At 40.9% G+C, this 20,139-nt stretch overlaps 1 protein-coding gene across 1 annotated transcript in view; it reads left to right on the top strand.

Annotated features, from left to right (window-relative positions):
• Positions 1-20,139, top strand: part of LOC126213527 (zinc finger protein 708-like) — a 139,150-nt gene that overhangs the window by 80,845 nt on the left and 38,166 nt on the right. The window contains exon 4 of the mRNA XM_049941371.1: positions 11,039-11,076. Within this exon, the coding sequence (XP_049797328.1) occupies positions 11,039-11,076 (38 nt within the window). The remainder of the gene's footprint in view (positions 1-11,038; positions 11,077-20,139) is intronic.

Below are 20,139 nucleotides of genomic sequence, written 5' to 3'. Positions count from 1 at the left end.
AGGAGCTGCCAATGATTTCAGGGTTGCCTGGCTGTCTGAATAGATGTAGATACAACGGTCCTTGTAGCACCTACGTACATTCTCCTCCACACATGCCATGATTGCAGTAATTGCAGCTTGGAATATCGAGGCCAGTTTTCCTAGAGAGATGATGTCCTCCAGTTTTGGGTGAACCCTGTACACCCTGGCCCCATTGCCTTGGTCCGATTTCCAACCACCAGTGAACCAGACAGTGTCCCCTGTATGTTGTCAAAATGTTTTTTCCCACTGTTCCCTGCTTCCAATTATTATATTATAAGGCTTGTTGAAGGTGTTGGGAGTTATTATATAGTCTACCGGCATTTCCCCAGCCATTCCTATATTTGCCTCACTCACTGTTTTAGTGTGTGTGTGTGTGTGTGTGTGTGTGTGTGTGTGTGTGTGTCTGGGTCTGGATATCCCAGTGAGATTCAGTTTTTACCAGTTTTGAGTCTGCTGCCTCTTCATATTAACCCAAATGTGTAGTGGAGGCATGTCCAGCATGGTTTCCATCCCAGTGGTTGGTGTGCTGCTAATTCTGCCGGTTATGGTTAAGCGGGCCAGTCTTTCCACCATAGCAAGCTCCTTAGCTGCAACCTGCTGTTCTACATTCTTCAAGCCCACTATGGCCCTGTAGGAGATCCTAACTCTAATCACCATGGTGTATAGCCAGTGCATACCCTCGGGGCTTAATCCCCAGTTTTTGCCACAAGCCCTTCTGGTACTCACTACAGAACCTTTTCCTTTGGAGCAGATGCTCCTAATGTGAGGGGTCCATGTTAGTTTCTCATCTAAGGTTATCCTAGATATTTCACTATTCCCTTCACAGGTAGTTTCAATGGAAAGCTTTAGATTCCAACTTGAGTGTTGGATACACTTCTTCATGAATGCTACCACAACACTCTTCTTAGGATTAACCCTTAGATTCTGTTTAATGCACCAGTCTTGTACAATGTCAAGCACACCTTATGCCATATTCCTAACTGTGTCAGTAAATTTACCAAGTATTACCCTGACCAGGTCATCTGTGTATCCTTGGCAAAAGCATTGTCTGGAATTTAGTTCCTCAATGATTTAATTCACCATTAGATTCCACAATAAGGGGTACAAAAATCCTCCTTGTGGACAAACTCTAGTGCTGTTAATTACCATCTTTTCAGTCATTACAGTGTCCTCTACCCTCCTCCCACTAAGCATGGCACTATTCGACCTACATGTAGTGGTCACGAGGTCATGCACTTCTGCTGCTCATATATGGAATCAAAGTTTATGTTACTAAAGGCCCCCGTGATGTTCAGGAAGATGCAGAGGGATGTTTTTTGAAAGTGAAGTGATTTCTCCACCCTACCAGCAATTTGACAGAGCTGTCTCACATGATTTACCTGGTTCGTATGTGTGTTTGTTTGAATGCAGAGGAGCTCTAGTTAGCCTCTTCTCTCCAACATGTACATTAACCAGTTTTTCCAATGTTTTAAGAATGAAGGACAGACTGATTGGTCTCATATCCTTGGCCTTGTTATGATCAATTCTCCCTGGCTTTGGAATAAAGACAACCTTCACTGTCCTCCAGGCATTGGGAATGACTCCTGCTGCTAGGCTAACCCTGAATAACCTGCACAAGACTCTTACAAGATTCTCTCCTGCTTGTTTCAAAAGAGCTGGAAAGATTCCATCAGGGCCAGGTGACTTGAACGGTAAGAATGTTCCCATCGCCCATTGAATTTTCTTGAAATCGATGCACTCCTTGACCGATTCTCAGTCCTCTCTTCAAGTGCCTGAGAACCATTGTCTTTCAGGGGTCATGTTCTGGTCTAAGTTATCAGCCAGAGCATACTGAGGAAAGTAAGTTTTGCGGAGCAGTTCCAGTGTCTCATGTTCTGTCTTTGTATATTCCCCACCCTCCTTCCTCAATGTACCTCCTGGATTAGTTGGTATTCTAGTGAGGATTCTGTGAAGCCTGGCTTGAGATAAGCACCTCCCCGTGGTGGTCACTTTAGAACCTTATGAAATAATCTAAGATAAATATTACATTAAATATCAGTGAAAACATGATAAACTACCATCATATGCAACTGTTATAATAAGTAAATACAGGGAAATATTTCTATACAAACAATTGTGTCATCATAATTTCATGCTCATTTACATGGTGCTTTAGTGTGCTATGTAGCAGATATGAAGTTCCAATTACAACGAATTGAACTAGACATATCTTGATCTCACTGCATAATAGTTAATTTGTCCAAAAAGCATCTAACACACAGTCACTAAGGATAAAGGTAAGGGTGTAGTGTAAAATATGCTGTCTTTTGGTGTAGGGAATTGTGGAGTATATTTAGCTCTGGTCAAATTAACTGAGTAGTTTTAGTCAAATTTTAGATACCCTGGATCAAGTAGAGTTCCAGACAAACAATGCATTCACTGTACAGTTTGATTTGTTGTTTATGCTTGTGGCAGTTTTGGCTTACCAGTAGTACAATTTAGCATTATTGTAATTAGTGTTTATAAAAATTAATTAATGAAAAACTGCTAAAGTTGAGATGCACAGTTTGATATAGTACTGTTGAGTTCAATTTTAATGTTTCTCTATGCCATATTTGTGAATAATATTTTATAGCTGGAAAGTGACAAATTAGCAGTTTGCTATGCATCTGATTTCTTGAGACATCAATCAGCAGAGTTACAATATTTGATTTGTTGAATCTTTGTTTATTGCTGTCCCTCACTTATTTTGGCCGCATTCATCTTTTGTTTGTCAATGAGTTAATGATTATGTTTAAATGTGTGACAAAAATTCTACTTGCCATCATAGCAGTGACCTTGGAAAAGTCCTAAAATTCTTCAAAGATACTAGTGCAAAAGTTGTACGATTGTGAATTTAAATTCTCCCTTACAGTTAGTTGTCGGCGTTTTCTCACAGGAAAGTATTCCCAATAGATAACAGGTTATTGGCATTTCTCTTGGCTTGGGAGGAACATAGTTCACCAGAACAAATTTTTAAATGTATAGGTGTTCATGTTTCAATGTTAAGTGGAAAATGTTTGGTGTCAATCCTGTGCATTTGATGTTAGATTCACATTTCTATCTTACTTGTAGTATTTGAAAGTTTGAATGCATGACAAATTTTCAGTTACTTTATTTGTTCAAATTAATTTCCAGCACTGCTTACAAAGACTTGATATCATATATTAGGGATTATAAAATTCATTTGAGTCAAAATTCGTGGTTGCCCAATAATGGCCATATATTCAATGCCGCAGGAAATCTATGTATGGTAGTGAAACATGGACTGTGGGAAAACCGGAACAGAAGAGAATCGAAGCATTTGAGATGTGGTGCTATAGACGAATTTTGAAAATTAGGTGGACTGATAAGGTAAGGAATGAGGAGGTTCTACGCAGAATCGGAGAGGAAAGGAATATGTGAAAACACTGATAAGGAGAAGGGACAGGATGATAGGACATCTGCTAAGACGTGAGGGAATGACTTCCATGGTACTAGAGGGAGCTGTAGAGGGCAAAAACTGTAGAGGAAGACAGATTGGAATACGTCAAGCAAATAATTGAGGACGTAGGTTGCAAGTGCTACTCTGAGATGAAGAGGTTAGCACAGTAAAGGAATTCGTGGCAGGCCGCATCAAACCAGCCCGTAGACTGATGACAAAAAAAAAGGAAATCTATTGGATTCAATAGGCGGCAGCAGCAGTGCACCGATGCAAGAAACTTGAGTTACAGGGATTTACAAACTTGACAAACTTGCTGACAGTGTCTCCCTCCTGCCCTGCAATCACAAACCCAGAATGCTGTCTAGCCTGTGATGCATAATTGAAGTCTACAGTGCCAGTGAACTTGAACTGAAAGTGATTTGTGTTATTGGTAACAGAAGAATATTTTCTTTTGTAGCTAGTTCCACAATGGAAAAAATAAAAGGTATTCATATGATATGGGCTATAAATTGCAAGTATTAGCATATGCAGAAGAATGTGGAAACACAGCAGCTGAGGAGCATTTCATTCCTCCACCGACAGAGAAAAAACAATTCGCTATTGGTGTGCTAGTAAAGAAGAACTGCAGAACACGAAGGCCAAATGTGAGAAAAGAGGACTGAATACAAAATCGTCAAAACTAGATGATTATATATTGAAATGGATTCAAGCACACCATCTAAATGGTACTGGATTTGCTACAAAAATGACTCAAATATGTGCTTGTAAGCTAGTGCTACAGTGGAGCTTAACCAATATTAAGGGTGAAAATGTTTGGTGCTACAGGTTTATGAAGTGTCATGGACTTCGTGTGCGAACCAAGACCAAAAGTCATATAAAATGCCATAAGAGTGTGAAGAGAGAGTATTATCATTCCATCACGGGTTCGATTCCTGGCTGGGTCGGAAATTTTCTCCGCTCAGGGACTGGGTGTTGTCCTAATCATCATCATTTCATCCTCATCAACACGCAAGTTGCCGAAGTGGCATCAAATCGAAAGACTTGCACCAGACGAGCAGTCTACCCGACGGGAGGCCCTCGTCACACGACATTTCATTTTTTATCACACTATTATACAACATTGAAAGAAAATCATTGTGGAACTAAGCTAAATAGTGAATATGATGGACTTGATGTGCCAAGTAACAAAATTGTTGCCATGAAAGGTGCTAAAACAGTAACCATAAAAACAAGTGAACATTAAAAATGCAGTACACTATTGTTCTTTCATGTTGCGTTGAAGGTACTGAACTAAATCCAGTGATAATTTTCAAGTTTGAAACAATGTCAGAACCGTCTGAAATACTCCCAGGTGTTAACATACATGACAAGGGTTGCATGGATGAGGCCGGTACAAAATTATGGATTAACAGTGTGTTGGAGTGAAGGAAAGGCACTTCATTGAAGAAGAGTTCTCTTCTTGTGCTAGATCACTTGAGTAGTCATTTGTAAAATTCTGTGAAAGGGAAATTGAGACAGTTGAATACAGATCTTGCTGTTATTGCTGGAGGACTTACTTCACAATTGCAACTTCTTGATGTTGACACTACACTGAAGAGCCAAAGAAGCTAGTATACCTGTGTAATATCATGTAGGACCCCAGTAAGCATGCAGAAGTGCCACAACATGACATGCCATGGACTCAACTAATGTCTGAAGTAGTGCTGGAGGGGGAGGGAGGGAGGGGGAATTGACACCATGAATCTTGCAGGGCTGACCATAAATCCAAGAGTACAAGGGAGCGGAGATCTTTTTTGAACAGCACATTGCAAGGCATCCGAGATACGCTGAATAATGTTAATGTTGGGGGAATTAGGAGGCTAGCAGAAGTGATTCTCAGAAGAGTGTTCGTGGAGCCACTCTGTAGCAGTTGTGGATGTGTGGGTTGTCGCATTCTCCTGCTGGAATTGCCCAATTCTGTTGGAATGCACAATGGACATGAATGGATGCAGCTGATCAGACAGGACGCTTATGTACATGTCACTTGTCAGTCATATCTAGATGTATCAGGGGTCCCATACAACTACAGCACACACCCCACAACACCACTGTAGAACCAACACCAGCTTGAACAGTACCCTGCTGACAAGCAGGGTCCATGGATTCATGAGGCTGTCTCCATACCTATACACTTCCATCCACTCAATACAATTTGAAATTAGATTTGTCTGACCAGTCAACATGTTTCCAGTCATCAACAGTCCATTGTCGGTATTGACAGTTGCAGGTGAGGTGTAATACTTTGTGTTGTGCAGTCATCAAAGGTGCACAAGTGGACCTTTGGCTCCAAAAGCCCATATCAGTGATGTTTTGTTGAATTGTTTGCATGCTAATAGTTTTTGATGGCCCAGCATTGAAACCTACAGAAATTTGCAGGATTGCGCTTCTGTGACATTGAATGATTCTCTTCAGTTGTTGTTGGCCCCATTCTTGCAGTATCTTTTTCCGACCACAGTGATGTAAGAAATTTTTTGTTTTACTGGATTACTGATATTCACTGTACACTTTTGAAATGGTCACATGAGAAGATCCCTACTTCATTGCTACCTCAGAAATTCTATGCCTCATCGCTCATGCTCTGGCTGTAACACATTCAGACTTAATTAAATCTTAATTACCTGCCATTGTCGCAGCAGAAACAGGTGGATCAGACACTTGTCGTATATAGGTATTGCGGACTGCAGTGTCATTCTCTTTGTTTACATGTCTCTGTCTTTGAATACGATTGCTTAGACCAGTTTCAGTGCCACTTCAGCGTATTTAAGGTGTATATGGTAGAGGATTGGAACAAATGGATGATGGATTAAGCTCAACATGAAATCAGGACAAAGGGGGTCTTCTAATGATCTACAAACAAACAAGTGTTTCAGTCAATAAAGCTGTTGTGATCTAGGGTGAGAGAAAATATCACAGTTAAATCTTTCATGAAGGATGGCATAAGTAATGCTCTCAGTAGTAGTGAAGACCATCTTACATATAAAGAAGACAATGATGTGGAGAAAAGAGGGAAGTCCAGATATTGAATTTCAGTGATTTTAAAGGTCATTTTGGTTTTATAAACTGAGAAATTTGTAGGCTGACTTTGCAATTTATTGATAAGAGTGGTAAAAATGTACTTTTCTTAAAAATTGCTTGAAAATTAAGGTGCACTTTACAGTCTGTAAAATATGGTAGTTATTTTATTTGAATGCATTTTGATTTGATCTGATGAGCTCACATAAAACAATGTACTTAAGGATTGTTGCTGCTGTCCAGAGGGTCATCAGATTGTGTATAGTGATCTGCAGAACAAAACTATTTGTACTCTGCCACTGTTGTTTACTATTTGCTCATTTCATCTCACCATGGGTGTAAATACAGTTCTACTACAGTAACACTCAAAAATGTTTTATAGAAAGCGTTAGTTTCACTTACATAAACATAAGTGTATAATAGAAAAAACTGCCATGAGTAATTGAAAAATATGGAATTGTAATCTATTTAGTACAAGTCTACATATAGTTTAAATAAGGTTATGTTACATCAAGAGAGATGTAATTCTTTTGACTGAAAAGTATTTTGTAGGTCTCACTGTATAAGAATAAAACTATTTTGGGATCTGAAGAACAAATCACTATTTGGTGCATACCCATGGGCTTTGATCACAGCTGCACATCAATTTTGCATTGAATCCACAAGCTTTTGTAATTCGTCAATTGGGAGTTCTGACCATAGGTTCAATAAGATACCAGCAAACTGATTCTTGTTCTTCTATCACGAACACATCAATTCAGTGCATATCAGAGGCATTCAGCTGGATTTAGATCCAGGCTTTGGCTTATGCACCCAAAAAGTTTGTTTTTGGTCTGAAAAGAATTGTTTTGAAAATAGGCAGAGGTTTGTTTAGAATCATTGACCTACTGAAGTATCCTATTATTTGACATATTCTTTCTTCTACATGGAATCATGTACTGGAAACATCCCCACCTTAGACCTGTCTTTGGCATTCTAAGTTTGAGTTTTCCCTCCAAACTCTATCCTGTCCCTAATTTTTGAATTTGAGTGGGTTTGTCATTTATCAGGTAGATCACTTGTTATTATGTGACTTTTTACAATAGACTTGTCAGCATAGTTCATGATGTTGCTTGAGATCATGCCTAATATGGTGAGATGTTTCTCGTGGTGCAGCAGCTGATTGCTTACAAATATTTCTGTCCTCCTTCCTCGCTCTTCTTCAAGCATGACCTGACCTTGGTTCATTGATTATTGTTATTTCCTGTTCTTGCCATTGACTGTGCACACTTGTTAGTGGTTGTGATGTGCCATATTGTATAGCAGTACTAGACTGCTACCTCCCAGTCTTCAAGACAAGCAAAACAGCTTGTCTCAAATCAAGCAAGTGTTCTGTTTTGGTATGCTTCTAATTCTCTACAAGTAAACAATCACTTAGTGAATGTGTGAGAAATAGTAGTTAAGGAATACCATACCATCAAGGCAAGTTATGTAATTTTCAGCTAAAGGAATATATACTTACATTGTTGTTGTATCATCTTGTTCGTTCACTAGATACGAAACCACAGCAGCATGAAGCTCTTTATGGAGTGACACTTCCATGTGTTTTTCTTTTGTGACTGTTTGCAAGCAGTACTGACAGCATAACAATGCAACTCAAAAATATTTATGAGCATTGCTGTAGCTTAACAAAATACTCCGAATACTGTTGTCAGCATATTTGCAGAGACTCTTTGACCTCCTTGCTATAATTTGTTTGCAATACGTACACCATCACTATGCCTTCCTGATAAGGTATTGCAAGAGTGGAACAAAAAAAAATTTTTTTTTGTCCTGCTGCAATACAGGCCAGCTAAGGTTTTACATTTCTTTATGCTACTACTTCATCTGTACACTTCTTTCTTTCTTTCTTTCTTTCTTTCTTTCTTTCTTTCTTTCCACTCACCTGATGTCCAGTTACTATCTTGTCTTCTTGGAACTATTTTGCTACGGAGAATTTATCAACTCAATTCTGTTTCTGTATTTGGTTTGATTCAATTTCTTGCTTATTTATACAAGTTCCTTATAGGTCTTTGTGCACTTCTGTAAGCCAATGAGTTATTTTTTTATGTTTTTAGTACTGCTGTGCAGTTTTTCTTTTCTGTATGCTAAGACTCATTAGCCTTCTTTGCCAAATTTTGTCTCCAGTTATTTTCCTACATATTTATCTATACTTCTGTATTGCTTATGAATTTAAATGTTTTTGCTGGTGTTCTGTTTCCAAATATCTTTTCTTTTATGGTAATTTTCACTATCTTTTGTTGATTCTAAAATTAGTACTTGTGAAACAGATGTGTATTCTGGCCAAATGACTGCCTTGAAAGTCGGAGTTTTGGCTACATGACTTCTCCTAGATACTTAAATTTGTCTTCCCCTGTTACTCCCATACTTCGTATTTTATTGGGATGTTGCAGTCCTGTTAGCCATTACTGCTTCACCGCTTCTTATCAGAGGAGATGAGTAGTAATGATTTTCCTACTGTTTCTCTTCCTATCTGTTTTGTGCTTTCTCTACACTGTCAGTATTTCTAAGTTATCTACAAAATTTGAACAGACAATTTTGACATTATCCATTTTCTAAGTAGTATTCAACTTCTGGTATTAGATTCTGACAACTGCTCCATCTGTTCAGTGTTCACTTGTTCAAGTATGGTCTGAAAGAAGAATGGTGTTAGTCCATTGCCTTAGCTAAAGTCTGTTCATATCTCAAATGAGACTGAAGTTCTTTTAATAGGACTCGTGTTGTCTTCTGTATTTCAGATTCTTTAAGAATATTGAATAAAAGCAGTCTTGCTTCTAAAATTTTACAAATGTATTCCAATAGTATTTTGCTCCTTTAGTCTTATGATTTTCCCTTCATAGGACCTTGCTGTCCTAAGCTATCTCTTATATATCTTGCATTTTAGAATTTCTGCAGTTGCTTCCTACTTGAATTTTCATGGAATTTCTTTGAATCTTCTGTGAACATAGTTATCAGTTATTCTAGGCCGGGAATCTTACTTTTATTATTCAGTGGTAATGGTCAATGTCAACAGGTATCTATGTCTGACTCTGAAATTAATCATATTTTTGGAATTGCGCTTTGCTATTGGCACATAAGCTATCTGATATTCCCAAATCATGTTATTGTTGACTTCATATCTTTTTGGTGGTGTATGTGGGGGTGGGGGGTGTTCGCTGCTAACAATTTTGCTAAATATCTTTTTTTATCATTTTTCCTTTTTTCTTACATCCACAGTGAGGCAGACGTTTATAAATGAAAAAAATTCTCCCTGGACTGTTACAGAATGTATTTATTCAAAATTGTTAATTAGGCAGTTGTACGATTCTCAAGTAATAGCTCAGTATGACATAGGAATGCTTTGTAATTCCGTTTGAGAACACTTTCTTTGTGTCAACCATGTTTACAAAGTCCATATTCATTATAAGACAAGTGTCTTTGTCATCTGTATGCCTATACAGTAGTAGTACTTCTTGTAATAATTTCCATCAAAGTCATGTCATACTGCACATCTTAATTTCCACTCCCCATGCGCCAGATGTTACATTTAATGGCTTTGACTTAGTTCATAGTAAGCTCTCACTTGAGAATGGCATAAGTCGTAATTCCAGTTGTGAATAAATACGTTTGATAGCAGTTTAGGCAGAAAATGTTCTCACCTCCATTCTGTACCAGTTTGAGGATAAAAAATTTAATAAAATTGATGATTGTGTACCTCTCATTTACATATTGAATTATTGCAGAGAGAGAGTCTTTCTGGAGGTAATGGAAAAATTTGGTACCAATTGCAACATAGATTTGCCATTTATGAATACAGTCCTGGAGTAGTTTCATGAATTTTTTCCCTGTGTTCTCTGCGAAGAATCTACAGTTCTCTGAACGTGGTATTTCTTCATCTGTGAAAGTACTACTTTGTTGTGCCAACTTTAACTTGTCCATTTACAATGCCTGAAAGTATTTAGAGTTTGCCAATATTTATTAATGTTTCTATATTTAATGGTCAAAGCCTGTATGTAGTTTTGGATGTGAACTTAAGGTTGGGTTTAGAAGTCACTCCTCACCTCTACAAGTTGGTCTGGGCTGCCCAGAGCACAAAGGATCAAATGTGTCACTTCTGATGATCGATTCAACTGTCAGTGAATGACAGTTTTCATAATACGAAAAAGTAAACGAAAATTTCACCCAAGGTGCAAGTGCATGGCAGATTAAAGATTTTTTGGTCACTTTTCTTTGTGAAGTGTTGGAGGAAGTATGATTACAACTCAATTACTGGCTTGTGTTGTTATATACAGTACTGAAGACAAAGGGAGAAAATGAAGAGTGAATTCTTACTACCATTCTGTTTCAGTAATTGCAACACTTTTATCATGTCTCCTCTAATGATATTTTCAAGCCTCACTTACAGCATTTTGTGGACCAATCACATGTTGGTGGGTGTTAGTATAATGGTGTTTATTTGCTGTTTCATCATTTGTAAATCACTTTACATTTCTTGAAATGTTTCAGGTGGAAACCTCAACAAGATACACACATGATAGTGCAAGGTAAGTTTTCATAATTCATTGCAGAACTTTTTGAGTAATACAAATTTTTATTTATTAATTGTGATAGTACTTCAGATATAAAATGCACTACTGTAATTATTCAGTATTACTGATAAGCAACAACATTACAAGGCAGTATGGTCAGTAATGCTATTCTCTGCAACAACCATTATGTCACTGTTCCTAAATATGTAGAGCGAATGTCTAATATGCATACAGGAAAACAAAAGTTCAGGTGGAATGTCAGCACCTGTATTGGGCTGAATGCGGAATGTTGCATGAAAATCACTGAAATTCAATAGATTCATCTTGATGAGCACAAGCTAATATACTGCAATAGAAAAGTAAGAAGGAAGGATGAGTGGGTATATATCCAAAAATTGGAGCTGATTCCTGGCCTTCCCGATTAATGAATATAGTGTTGAACAGCTCTTTCAATGCTGTGCCACATTGGTGCTCAGGAATCACACAAGCTCGTAGTGGTGACAGTGTACAGGCCACCATCAAGAAGAATCTTATGTATCTGGTGCCACTTTCAGTAAGGTTGTGAAGACTTAACTGGTGAATCCTCATTCTCTTTGTTTCTCCTTCATCCCGGTGTGTTCCTGAAGGCTGGCCCATTCATGAGACACATTACAGGTGACAAGGTAATGCATAATTCCCAGCTCCTGGTCAACAGGTAGGGTTTGCACATACTCTGATACAGTCCATGCCTAGAGAGGGGTAACTGCCTAAGCTGTTACCTTCCCAAATCCCAATTGGTCCCTCTGTCAGGAGTTTGGGAGGTGTGACCTGAAGTGTGAACAGTCATTTACGGTGGGTGAATCCCCCCTCTGAGTGTGCCCCCCCCCCCCCCCTGGTTGGAAGGAGCATGCCATTGTAGATGTTGGCAATCATGGAGATTTTTTTTTTTTTTTTTTTTTTTGCTGTGGCTCACCATCTTAGTGCGTGTCTACTAAACATAAACAGAATGAGGCTAAAGATTTGAAGACCCTCCCAACTGCACCTCGGTTCCTCATGGTATCATGTACTGCAGGTGGTCTGTCCTTTGCTACAATTAATGTGTGCATTATTGTGAAAGGTGGTGTTGCAGTTGTAGGCCCTGTGACATCCTATTCTCATGTATGTAATGCAACTTTGCTTCTGAAGACGTATTGTTATTCTCAAGCTCAACTGCTTACAGCATCACATATCCAGAGCTATCCTGTTCGTGTGGAGAACCATCTTACACTGAACTCTTCACATGGTGTTCTTTACATTCTGATGCTTGATGGCCTCACTGAGGGAGAAGTCCACAGTCATCTCTCTCATCATGGCATCACTGCAGCCCATTGAGTAATGAAAAAGATGGATGCAAATTTAATGCCCACATGCATTCTTTTTCTACCGTTTGCTCGAGTATTGTTTGCCTCAAAGATTCAGGCAGGCTATGAAGTCATCACGGTCCAACCTTACATTCCAAACCAGATGAGTTCCTACAAGTGTCAACATTTTATTAAAACACGTATCCAATCGAAACATTGCCAAATGTGTTACTCTTGGCAAAGATGCTCACGAGGGTAGCAGTTTCCTCCTCCTCTCTGCTGTATCAATTGTAATCCCATGAATTTCCCATGTGTCTTAACGAGTGAGCCATATAGGACATCTGAGTGAATGACATCAAACTCCACTTTGTCACTCACAGTTGTTAGCTAGTCAAAATCTGTGAATTTTATGATTCGCATTTACAGTACCGTTTTTGCTATGCTATGCATAATGGAGGATATGCCCACCCAGACTTGTGACCACAATTTCAGTATTGCCGTAGTGAAGTCACCCAGGTCACAGTAGCATCCCCATCTCCTCCTACAGCTGCGCAACAAGCCATCTGATCTTTGCCCTGGTGGTGAAATAACCTGTTACACAACAGTCAATCTGATAGGACAAAAGCAATACTCCCGCAAAGAGTTTGTACAGCTAAAAAACATATTTATCTGGCAACCAGAAAGTTCTAAGAAATCATACAAAAACAAACTGTCTTCACCTTCCTTGACTAGGAGATCCTCTTCAGTGGTGTTGGCACATATACCCTCACCTGCCTGACCTCCATTTTGCTGGTGCCCGCTGCCTACCAGTTTTCTGCCATGGAATTCACAGGATGGCTCAGGGAGAATGCCAATATGTTTGTAGATCTCATGGAACAGGATTCTCCAGCCTCTGCTCCTGTAAAAGTGAATTTTTGAAGACGGGCACTCAGCAGATACCAAGGTGACTAACCTTCATTTGTTCCCTCCTCCCCAATCTCCATTATGACTTCTCCAATGGAACATTTGTGGCATTAGATTGAGCCAACGGGAATTACAGCTGTTCTTGGAATTGCAGTGTCAGTTTTTTTCTGCTTCCCAGAATAAAAATTGTCCTCACAACCCCTTTGACCTGTCATGTTTCTTCTGGTCCTTTTTCACCTTTCCCCCACAGACAGCATTCCACCTCATGGGGGAGCCATGTTGGTCATCAATATCGTCGAACACTTGACTGCTAGCTACGGCAGTCTGCACTCTTGTTCCTCATTTCATCTTTTCTCTTTTGTAACATCTACACTCCTCCATGATTTGCTGTTACCAAGTTTGACTTGGTCCAGCTCATTGGTCAGCTCCCTCACTCCTTTTTGCTGCTTGGTTAGTTTAATGCCCACTATCTGCTTTGGGGCTCTAGGAGAACCTGTCAAAGAGGTTTCGTCTTAGCTGACGTCCTGAATACTCTCTCATACCAGTGAAACAGCCATGTTCCTTTCAGATTCCATGCACATTTATTACCATTTAGACCTCTTGTTCTGCACTGTCCAGCTTGCCCGTCATCTCGAATGGCCCATTCCCTCTGACACATACTCAAATGATCACTTTCTGTGTGCTGTCTATTCAGACTCTTACCCCACCTGAGTGCAAAGCCAATTAGCAGCTTTCGAAGGCCGACTGGAGGCTTTACTCATCCCCCTTTACACAGCTGTGATGACCAGGTAAAGTATCTTCCAAAACTTATCCTTACTGCTGCAGAATTGTCCATGCCATGTACTTAAAGTTGACTGTAGCATGTCCTGGTCCCTGGTAGACTGAGGCATGCAGCGACGTGTTTCACTGGAGCACATCCTATGATGGTGAGTTATATTAATTATGAAGAGAGGTTGTGCAGTGTTGTCACATGTTTTGGGATACTAAAAAACCTACCTGGATGTCGTTTATTAGGTATTTTAAGTTTCACTCCCTCTTCTGTTGTGTGGAGAAACATTCATCGGCTCTCTGGGACCAAACTTGATTCCCCAATTCCTGGTATGACCATGATGTCAACTCCCATGATATCTCCAACACCTCGGACAGCTATTTTAGAGAGATTTCAAGTCCCACCAACTATAACGGTGCCTTCCTCCCATGTGTAGAGGACAAGGGAGTTATTTTTAGGAAATACGGTGCGAAATTTTGATTTAGTGTGTTTCAGTGCGCGATGCGCCAGCCTCATGGCAAACGATGGATGAAGGCTGGCCAATGCGTTATGCAGGTGACGCAGTTTTGAAATGAGTGTCTGTATGTGTGTACGTGCGCAGCAGCCATCAGAACACAGCATTAGCAGAATTATGCAGGTGTGGGCTGCGTGTGGCACGGTTGCGTTAGCCAACTCATCGAGAACCTTCTAATAAACATGCCGCTGTGTAACTGGCGAATTCAGCAGCGGCCTGCACTATTTAAGGGCATCAGAGGTGGGCGCTGGCATTCGGTTCGACCGATTGGGCATTCTGTCGCTGTCGCTAGCCGCCGTGTCTGCAGTGGGATGAGCTGGGCCGGGCCTCATGCCGCTGACCTCCTACCGCCTGCACAGCTGCTGACAGTGTGGCATCGCGTTCCCCGGACTGCGTGCGTCAGCACGTCTCTACCACGACACGAGTGGTGGGGCTGAGCTACCAGAAAATGTATTGGAAGAACCAACAATAAATAGGAAGATTGCTAAAAACAGCCACCTTCTTCTACCCAGCCATGCCCTACAACCCTGACCACATCACCCGCTCCGATCGTCCTATTACAAGTGGTGTTAGTCGGGCAACCTGTGCATCACACACTCCTGTTAGAATTAGTGACACCAGTGGTCTTCTCCTTGGACTTTGAGGAAATTGTGGCTGGGAATCGACGAGGATATGTGGCACCTGAGAAGGGCAACAATGGATCAGCAACTCCTGCAACATGATAAGTAAGTGCCAGTTTTTCGTTTGGTGGTTTGTCTGAACCTGTGGCATAGTCAGTCTTCCTTTCCTGTTCTTCTTTCTGGGCTTACTGTAGTCTGGATTCGATAGCTGGTAGTGACAGAGCAGTCTGTCAGCCGAGATGGCTATTCAGCAGCTAATTGAGCGAATGCCGGAATTAGAGATAGACCTTGCTCGGTCTAAAGAAGTGAGCAAAGAACGGTTTCCTGTTAATGCAATAATTCTTGACACTAACACTGCGTCTTTGGTCACCCCTTTCTCGGGAAAAGCTGGGGAGGATGTTATGATTTTTTTTGAGAACCTCAGGACGGCTGCTAAATTGGGAAATTTTGGGGTGCAGAAACACTCATGCATGTGGCTAAGTTGAAAGTAACTGGGGATGCCAGAGCATACGTTACATGCCATGAAGAATTAAGGGATTGAAGTATTCAAAAAAGGGTTGCTGGAAAGGTATCGGAGGAAAAATACGTCTAGATATTATCGGGAACAATTGAATAGAATGTATCAAAGGAATGGGGAATCAATACAAGCTTTTGTACATCGAATTCGAAAAATTAATGTTAAAACCTGTGAGCTAACGCATTCCGATAGGGTTAATGAAGTCATTCAGCAGGAAGCTGAGCAGAGGGCACTAGACGCATTTTTGTGGGGAATACAACCCGAAACCTCCCGCAAGATTAGGATGGAGTTCCCTAAGACTCTCAATGAGGCAGTCGGAATTGCTGTGGCTTTAGAGGAAGTTGAAGCAGTATCAAAGACGCGAGCCAGGAAAGCAGTATTTAATGCAGAAATAAAATGTTTCAGATGTGGTTGGACGGGACACATTAGACGCGATTGCAAGGAAGTGCAGTGCAGGAAATGCAGACGTTGGGGTCATCGGGAGCGTAATTGCAATGGGTCCTGGCAGAAACATGATAGGAAACCGCAAGGTGGGCCTCACCTCCCTCAGTTAAATGGGGTAGGGGGTGGTGTGTCCACTGTGCAACACCCCCGGTAGGGATTAATGCTAGTGCAGAATCAGTGGCCGATTTTTTCTGACCGGCATGGTGAGGGGCAGACCGTGCAAATTTTTATTGGATACCGGGTCTCAGGTATCCGTGGCAAGTAGAAGTGTACTCAGTAAAGTATAATTAAAACCACCATGCTGGGCGTTAATTGGAGTGGGTGGGGGACAGGTGGAGTCACTCAGATCAGTGATGTTAAACTTCAGAGTGGAAATGAGGAACTTCCAGGTGAAGGTAAAAGTTCTTCCAGTTGTTGGCAGCAGCTATGATGTCATACTGGGATTGGATTTCCAGGTTGTGCATCATGCAAAAGTTAACCCACAGCGTACAGTAGAACTGGACAGAATACAATTTCGCCTAGGTTCTGTGGCCGAAAAACCATTACTGTCGCAAGGAACTGCCCAGACATCGGGTGGGCCACCTAAACTGCGTGCAAGGTCTCTTAGGGTTAACTCGTGCGATACTATACTGAAGGGTACAGGGAAAATAATCTGGGCAGATGTTGGAGCTAGCGTGTCTGTTAATTCGTTGTGTGTCGTTGAACCCTTGTCTGAGAATGAGCTGTTGGATAAAGTGAAGTGTTTTACGTGCTGTAGCATGTCCTACATGCGGAAGATAAAAGGAAAAAAGGTTGTGCCTGTCAGTATTAATAACTTTGGCCTTGAAGAGGTGCAATTAGCACGGGGTACTGCAATAGCGAATCTGGAGATAATAGGGGAAGATGAACTGGATAAGGATTTTGCAGCAGATTACACAATGCCGGGAGAGTCTGTCAGCTGGCCCGCACTGAGGGGTAAAGTAGCACATTTAAAAGGGCAAGACAGAGAAGTCATGGAAAACCTTTTGACGAAACATAAACAGTTATTTAATTCTAATGGTCCACTGCCCGCCACACCGTTAGTTCAGCATTACATCCCCACTGGGAATGAAGCACCGGTTCATAAACTTCCATATCGTGTTCCAAAAAGCGTACAGCCTGTCATGAAAGAATTTATTAATCAACAGCTTAGGGATGGGATAATAGAAACCAGTAGTAGTCCCTGGTCCGCTCGTGTCGTAAGAGTGGGTACAAAATCACCTGATGGGGGCAAGGCATATCGTTTTTGTTGTGATTATCGTTTCCTGAATCAAAAAACTGTATCGGATGCATACCCAATGCCTAATATCACTGAAACTCTGGATAATTTGGGTCAATGTCGGTACTTCACGACCTTGGATCTTCGAAGCGCGTACCACCAGTTGGAGGTCGCCCTGGAAGACTGACTGAAGACAGCTTTTTCAACACCTACAGGTCATTTACAGTATCGGCGAATGCCTTTCGAACTCAAAAATGATCCGGCAACCTTCCAACGGTTACTAGATAGCGTGTTACGAGGGCTGAAACCTAATCAGTGTATGGTATATTTGGACGACATAATTGTTTTCTCAAAGGACGTGCAAGAACATGTGCACCATTTGCGCGAAGTTTTCGAACGTCTGAAAGCAGCGCGGTTAACTCTTCATATGGAAAAATGTCATTTTTTGTTGCAAGAAGCCAGTTATCTAGGTCATATTATAGGACAGGAGGCTGTCCACATGGATCCAAAACTTGTAGAGATGGTAATGAATTTTCCGACACCTCCAAAAGTAAAGGAGTTGCAGTCTTACTTAGGTCTCGCCAATTTTTACAGGAGGTATATTGCAAAATTTGTGGAAATATCAAGGCCCCTCACGCAGTTGTTGAAGAAGGGAGCAAAATTTCGCTGGTCAGCAGAATGCGAAGATACTTTCAAAAGTTAAAGATGTTAACATGTAGTCCGGTTTTGGCTTTTCCAAATTTTAGCAACCAGTTTATATTATCTTGTTACTGTAGCAATTTTGCTTTGGGTATTGTATTATCGCAGGAAATAGATGGGCAGGAACACCCGACAGCATATGCCTCCAGACGGCTAAAAAATGCAGGAAAAAAATTACTCAACAACCGAGAAGGAGTTACTGGCATTAATTTTCGGAATAACCTATTTCCGGTGTTATTTGTATGGAAGACGTTTCAGGGCGATTAATGGCCATGCAGCACTTAAGTGGTTGTTAGGGCTTAAAGACCCAACAAATAGATTAACTAAGTGGGCTTTGCATCTTAGTGAGTATGATTTTGAAGTGATACATCGACCGGGTAAATCGCATGGAAACGCTGATGGTCTGAGCCGTAAAGTATGCGCCATAGAATGCACAGGAATAAATGAGAACGAATGGACGGAGGCACAAACTGCTGAAACAGATTGTCAACGATTTACCTTGCAGCGACAGTTTGTCGTGGATGACGGGATATTGTACCATAAAGCTAGGAACGGTCCACGCATAGTCGTACCAGAAAAATTGCGAAGCGAAATTTTAAGGCAAGCACATGATTCAATGTGTTCTGGTCATTCGGGTCGAAGAGCAACGGAAAGGAGGGTAGCACAGAGTTATCAACGCGTAGGCAAGGTGTCGATCAGTACGTAAAGAATTGCATTCTGTTTGCTCAACGGGCGGAATTGAGTCATCAGAAAATTGTGTTGCAATGACTACCGGAAGCGGATAGACCTCTCAAAGTACTTGGCGTAGACGTCTTAGGACCATGTGCAAACACCAGCGGGTAATCGCTATGTTTTAACAATAATATACCCTTTTTCGCACCATGTGTCTGACAGCCATTCCAGACCAGGGAGCCGAAACCATGGCTCACGCCATGGTACATCAATGGATATTGAAATTCGGAACACCTGAAACTATAATTACAGATCAGGGGTCAAACTTTGTCCGATTTGATGAAACAGTTATGCAAGTTGTTTCATGCAAAGAAATTGAGAACGAGCATTTACACCCGCAGGCTAATGGTCGGACTGAGAAAGTTCATCGTACAATAGCTAAAATGTTAAGTTAGTATGTAAATTCGCAACACAACAATTGGGATACCTTATTGGCGTTTGTAACTGCGGCGTATAACTCAAAAGTGCATGAAAGTACAGGATTGCCTCCATATGAAGTAATGTTCGGTCAGAAGATGCCATCTCCTTTTGAATTGCTCAAGACCCCACCAGGAACCGATATTTCGGCGGTTAAGGATTTATCCACAAAGTTGAAAACAATCTGGTGGCAGGTGAAAAAAATGAACACTAAAGTGTTAGAGAGACAGGACAAAGTTCACAATGGAAAGGCGGCTTTACCCAATTATCATGTAGGGCAATGGGTGATGACTAATCGGTATGTGCCAAAAGGCAAAACGAAAACATTTGTATCCCATTATCAAGGTCCTTTCCAGGTGATCGAGGTGACATCGCTGGTGAATGCCAAATTACAGCCTCCAACTCTCCCTACTATTGTGCATGTGAGCTGAATTAGGCCTTTAAAGGGGATTTTTGAGGAACTGCCTTCATTGTCTGCAGTAACTTCTAGTGGAGAGAAAGGTGAATCTAAGAAAAAGAATAAGTAAGGAGTAGATAAACAAGAAAACAATGTTAATTGTTGAAGCGATCAGACATGCTGTTATGCTCTTAGGCCACGTGTAAAAAGGAAGAGTTAATGTGAGTTGTTTTTCTTTTGTTTCTCAGAAGGCGTGACGTTCTGGTAAGACCAGCAGTTCCAGCGTCATGGGTTGCGCTGAAGAGGGAAGAAGGAAGGTGTGCACTGTCTCTCAGCATAGTTATTCTGTTTTGCTGTTGCAACTTAGCTGAAGCTTTGAAGGTGCGTCGTATATCAAGTGGTGTTTTGTTCTCGCGATAAGGGGACGTAATTATGTCCGGACATCAATGGACCTTAAGGGTGGACTGTAATATTTGGGCGGTTGAAGACGAAATCTGTGAATTAGAGCAT

Source organism: Schistocerca nitens, chromosome 11 (assembly GCF_023898315.1).
Source record: "Schistocerca nitens isolate TAMUIC-IGC-003100 chromosome 11, iqSchNite1.1, whole genome shotgun sequence".
NCBI lineage: Eukaryota > Metazoa > Arthropoda > Insecta > Orthoptera > Acrididae > Schistocerca > Schistocerca nitens.
The sequence above is the reverse complement of the archived record's forward strand: the minus strand, read 5'-3'. Positions and strand labels throughout refer to the sequence as shown.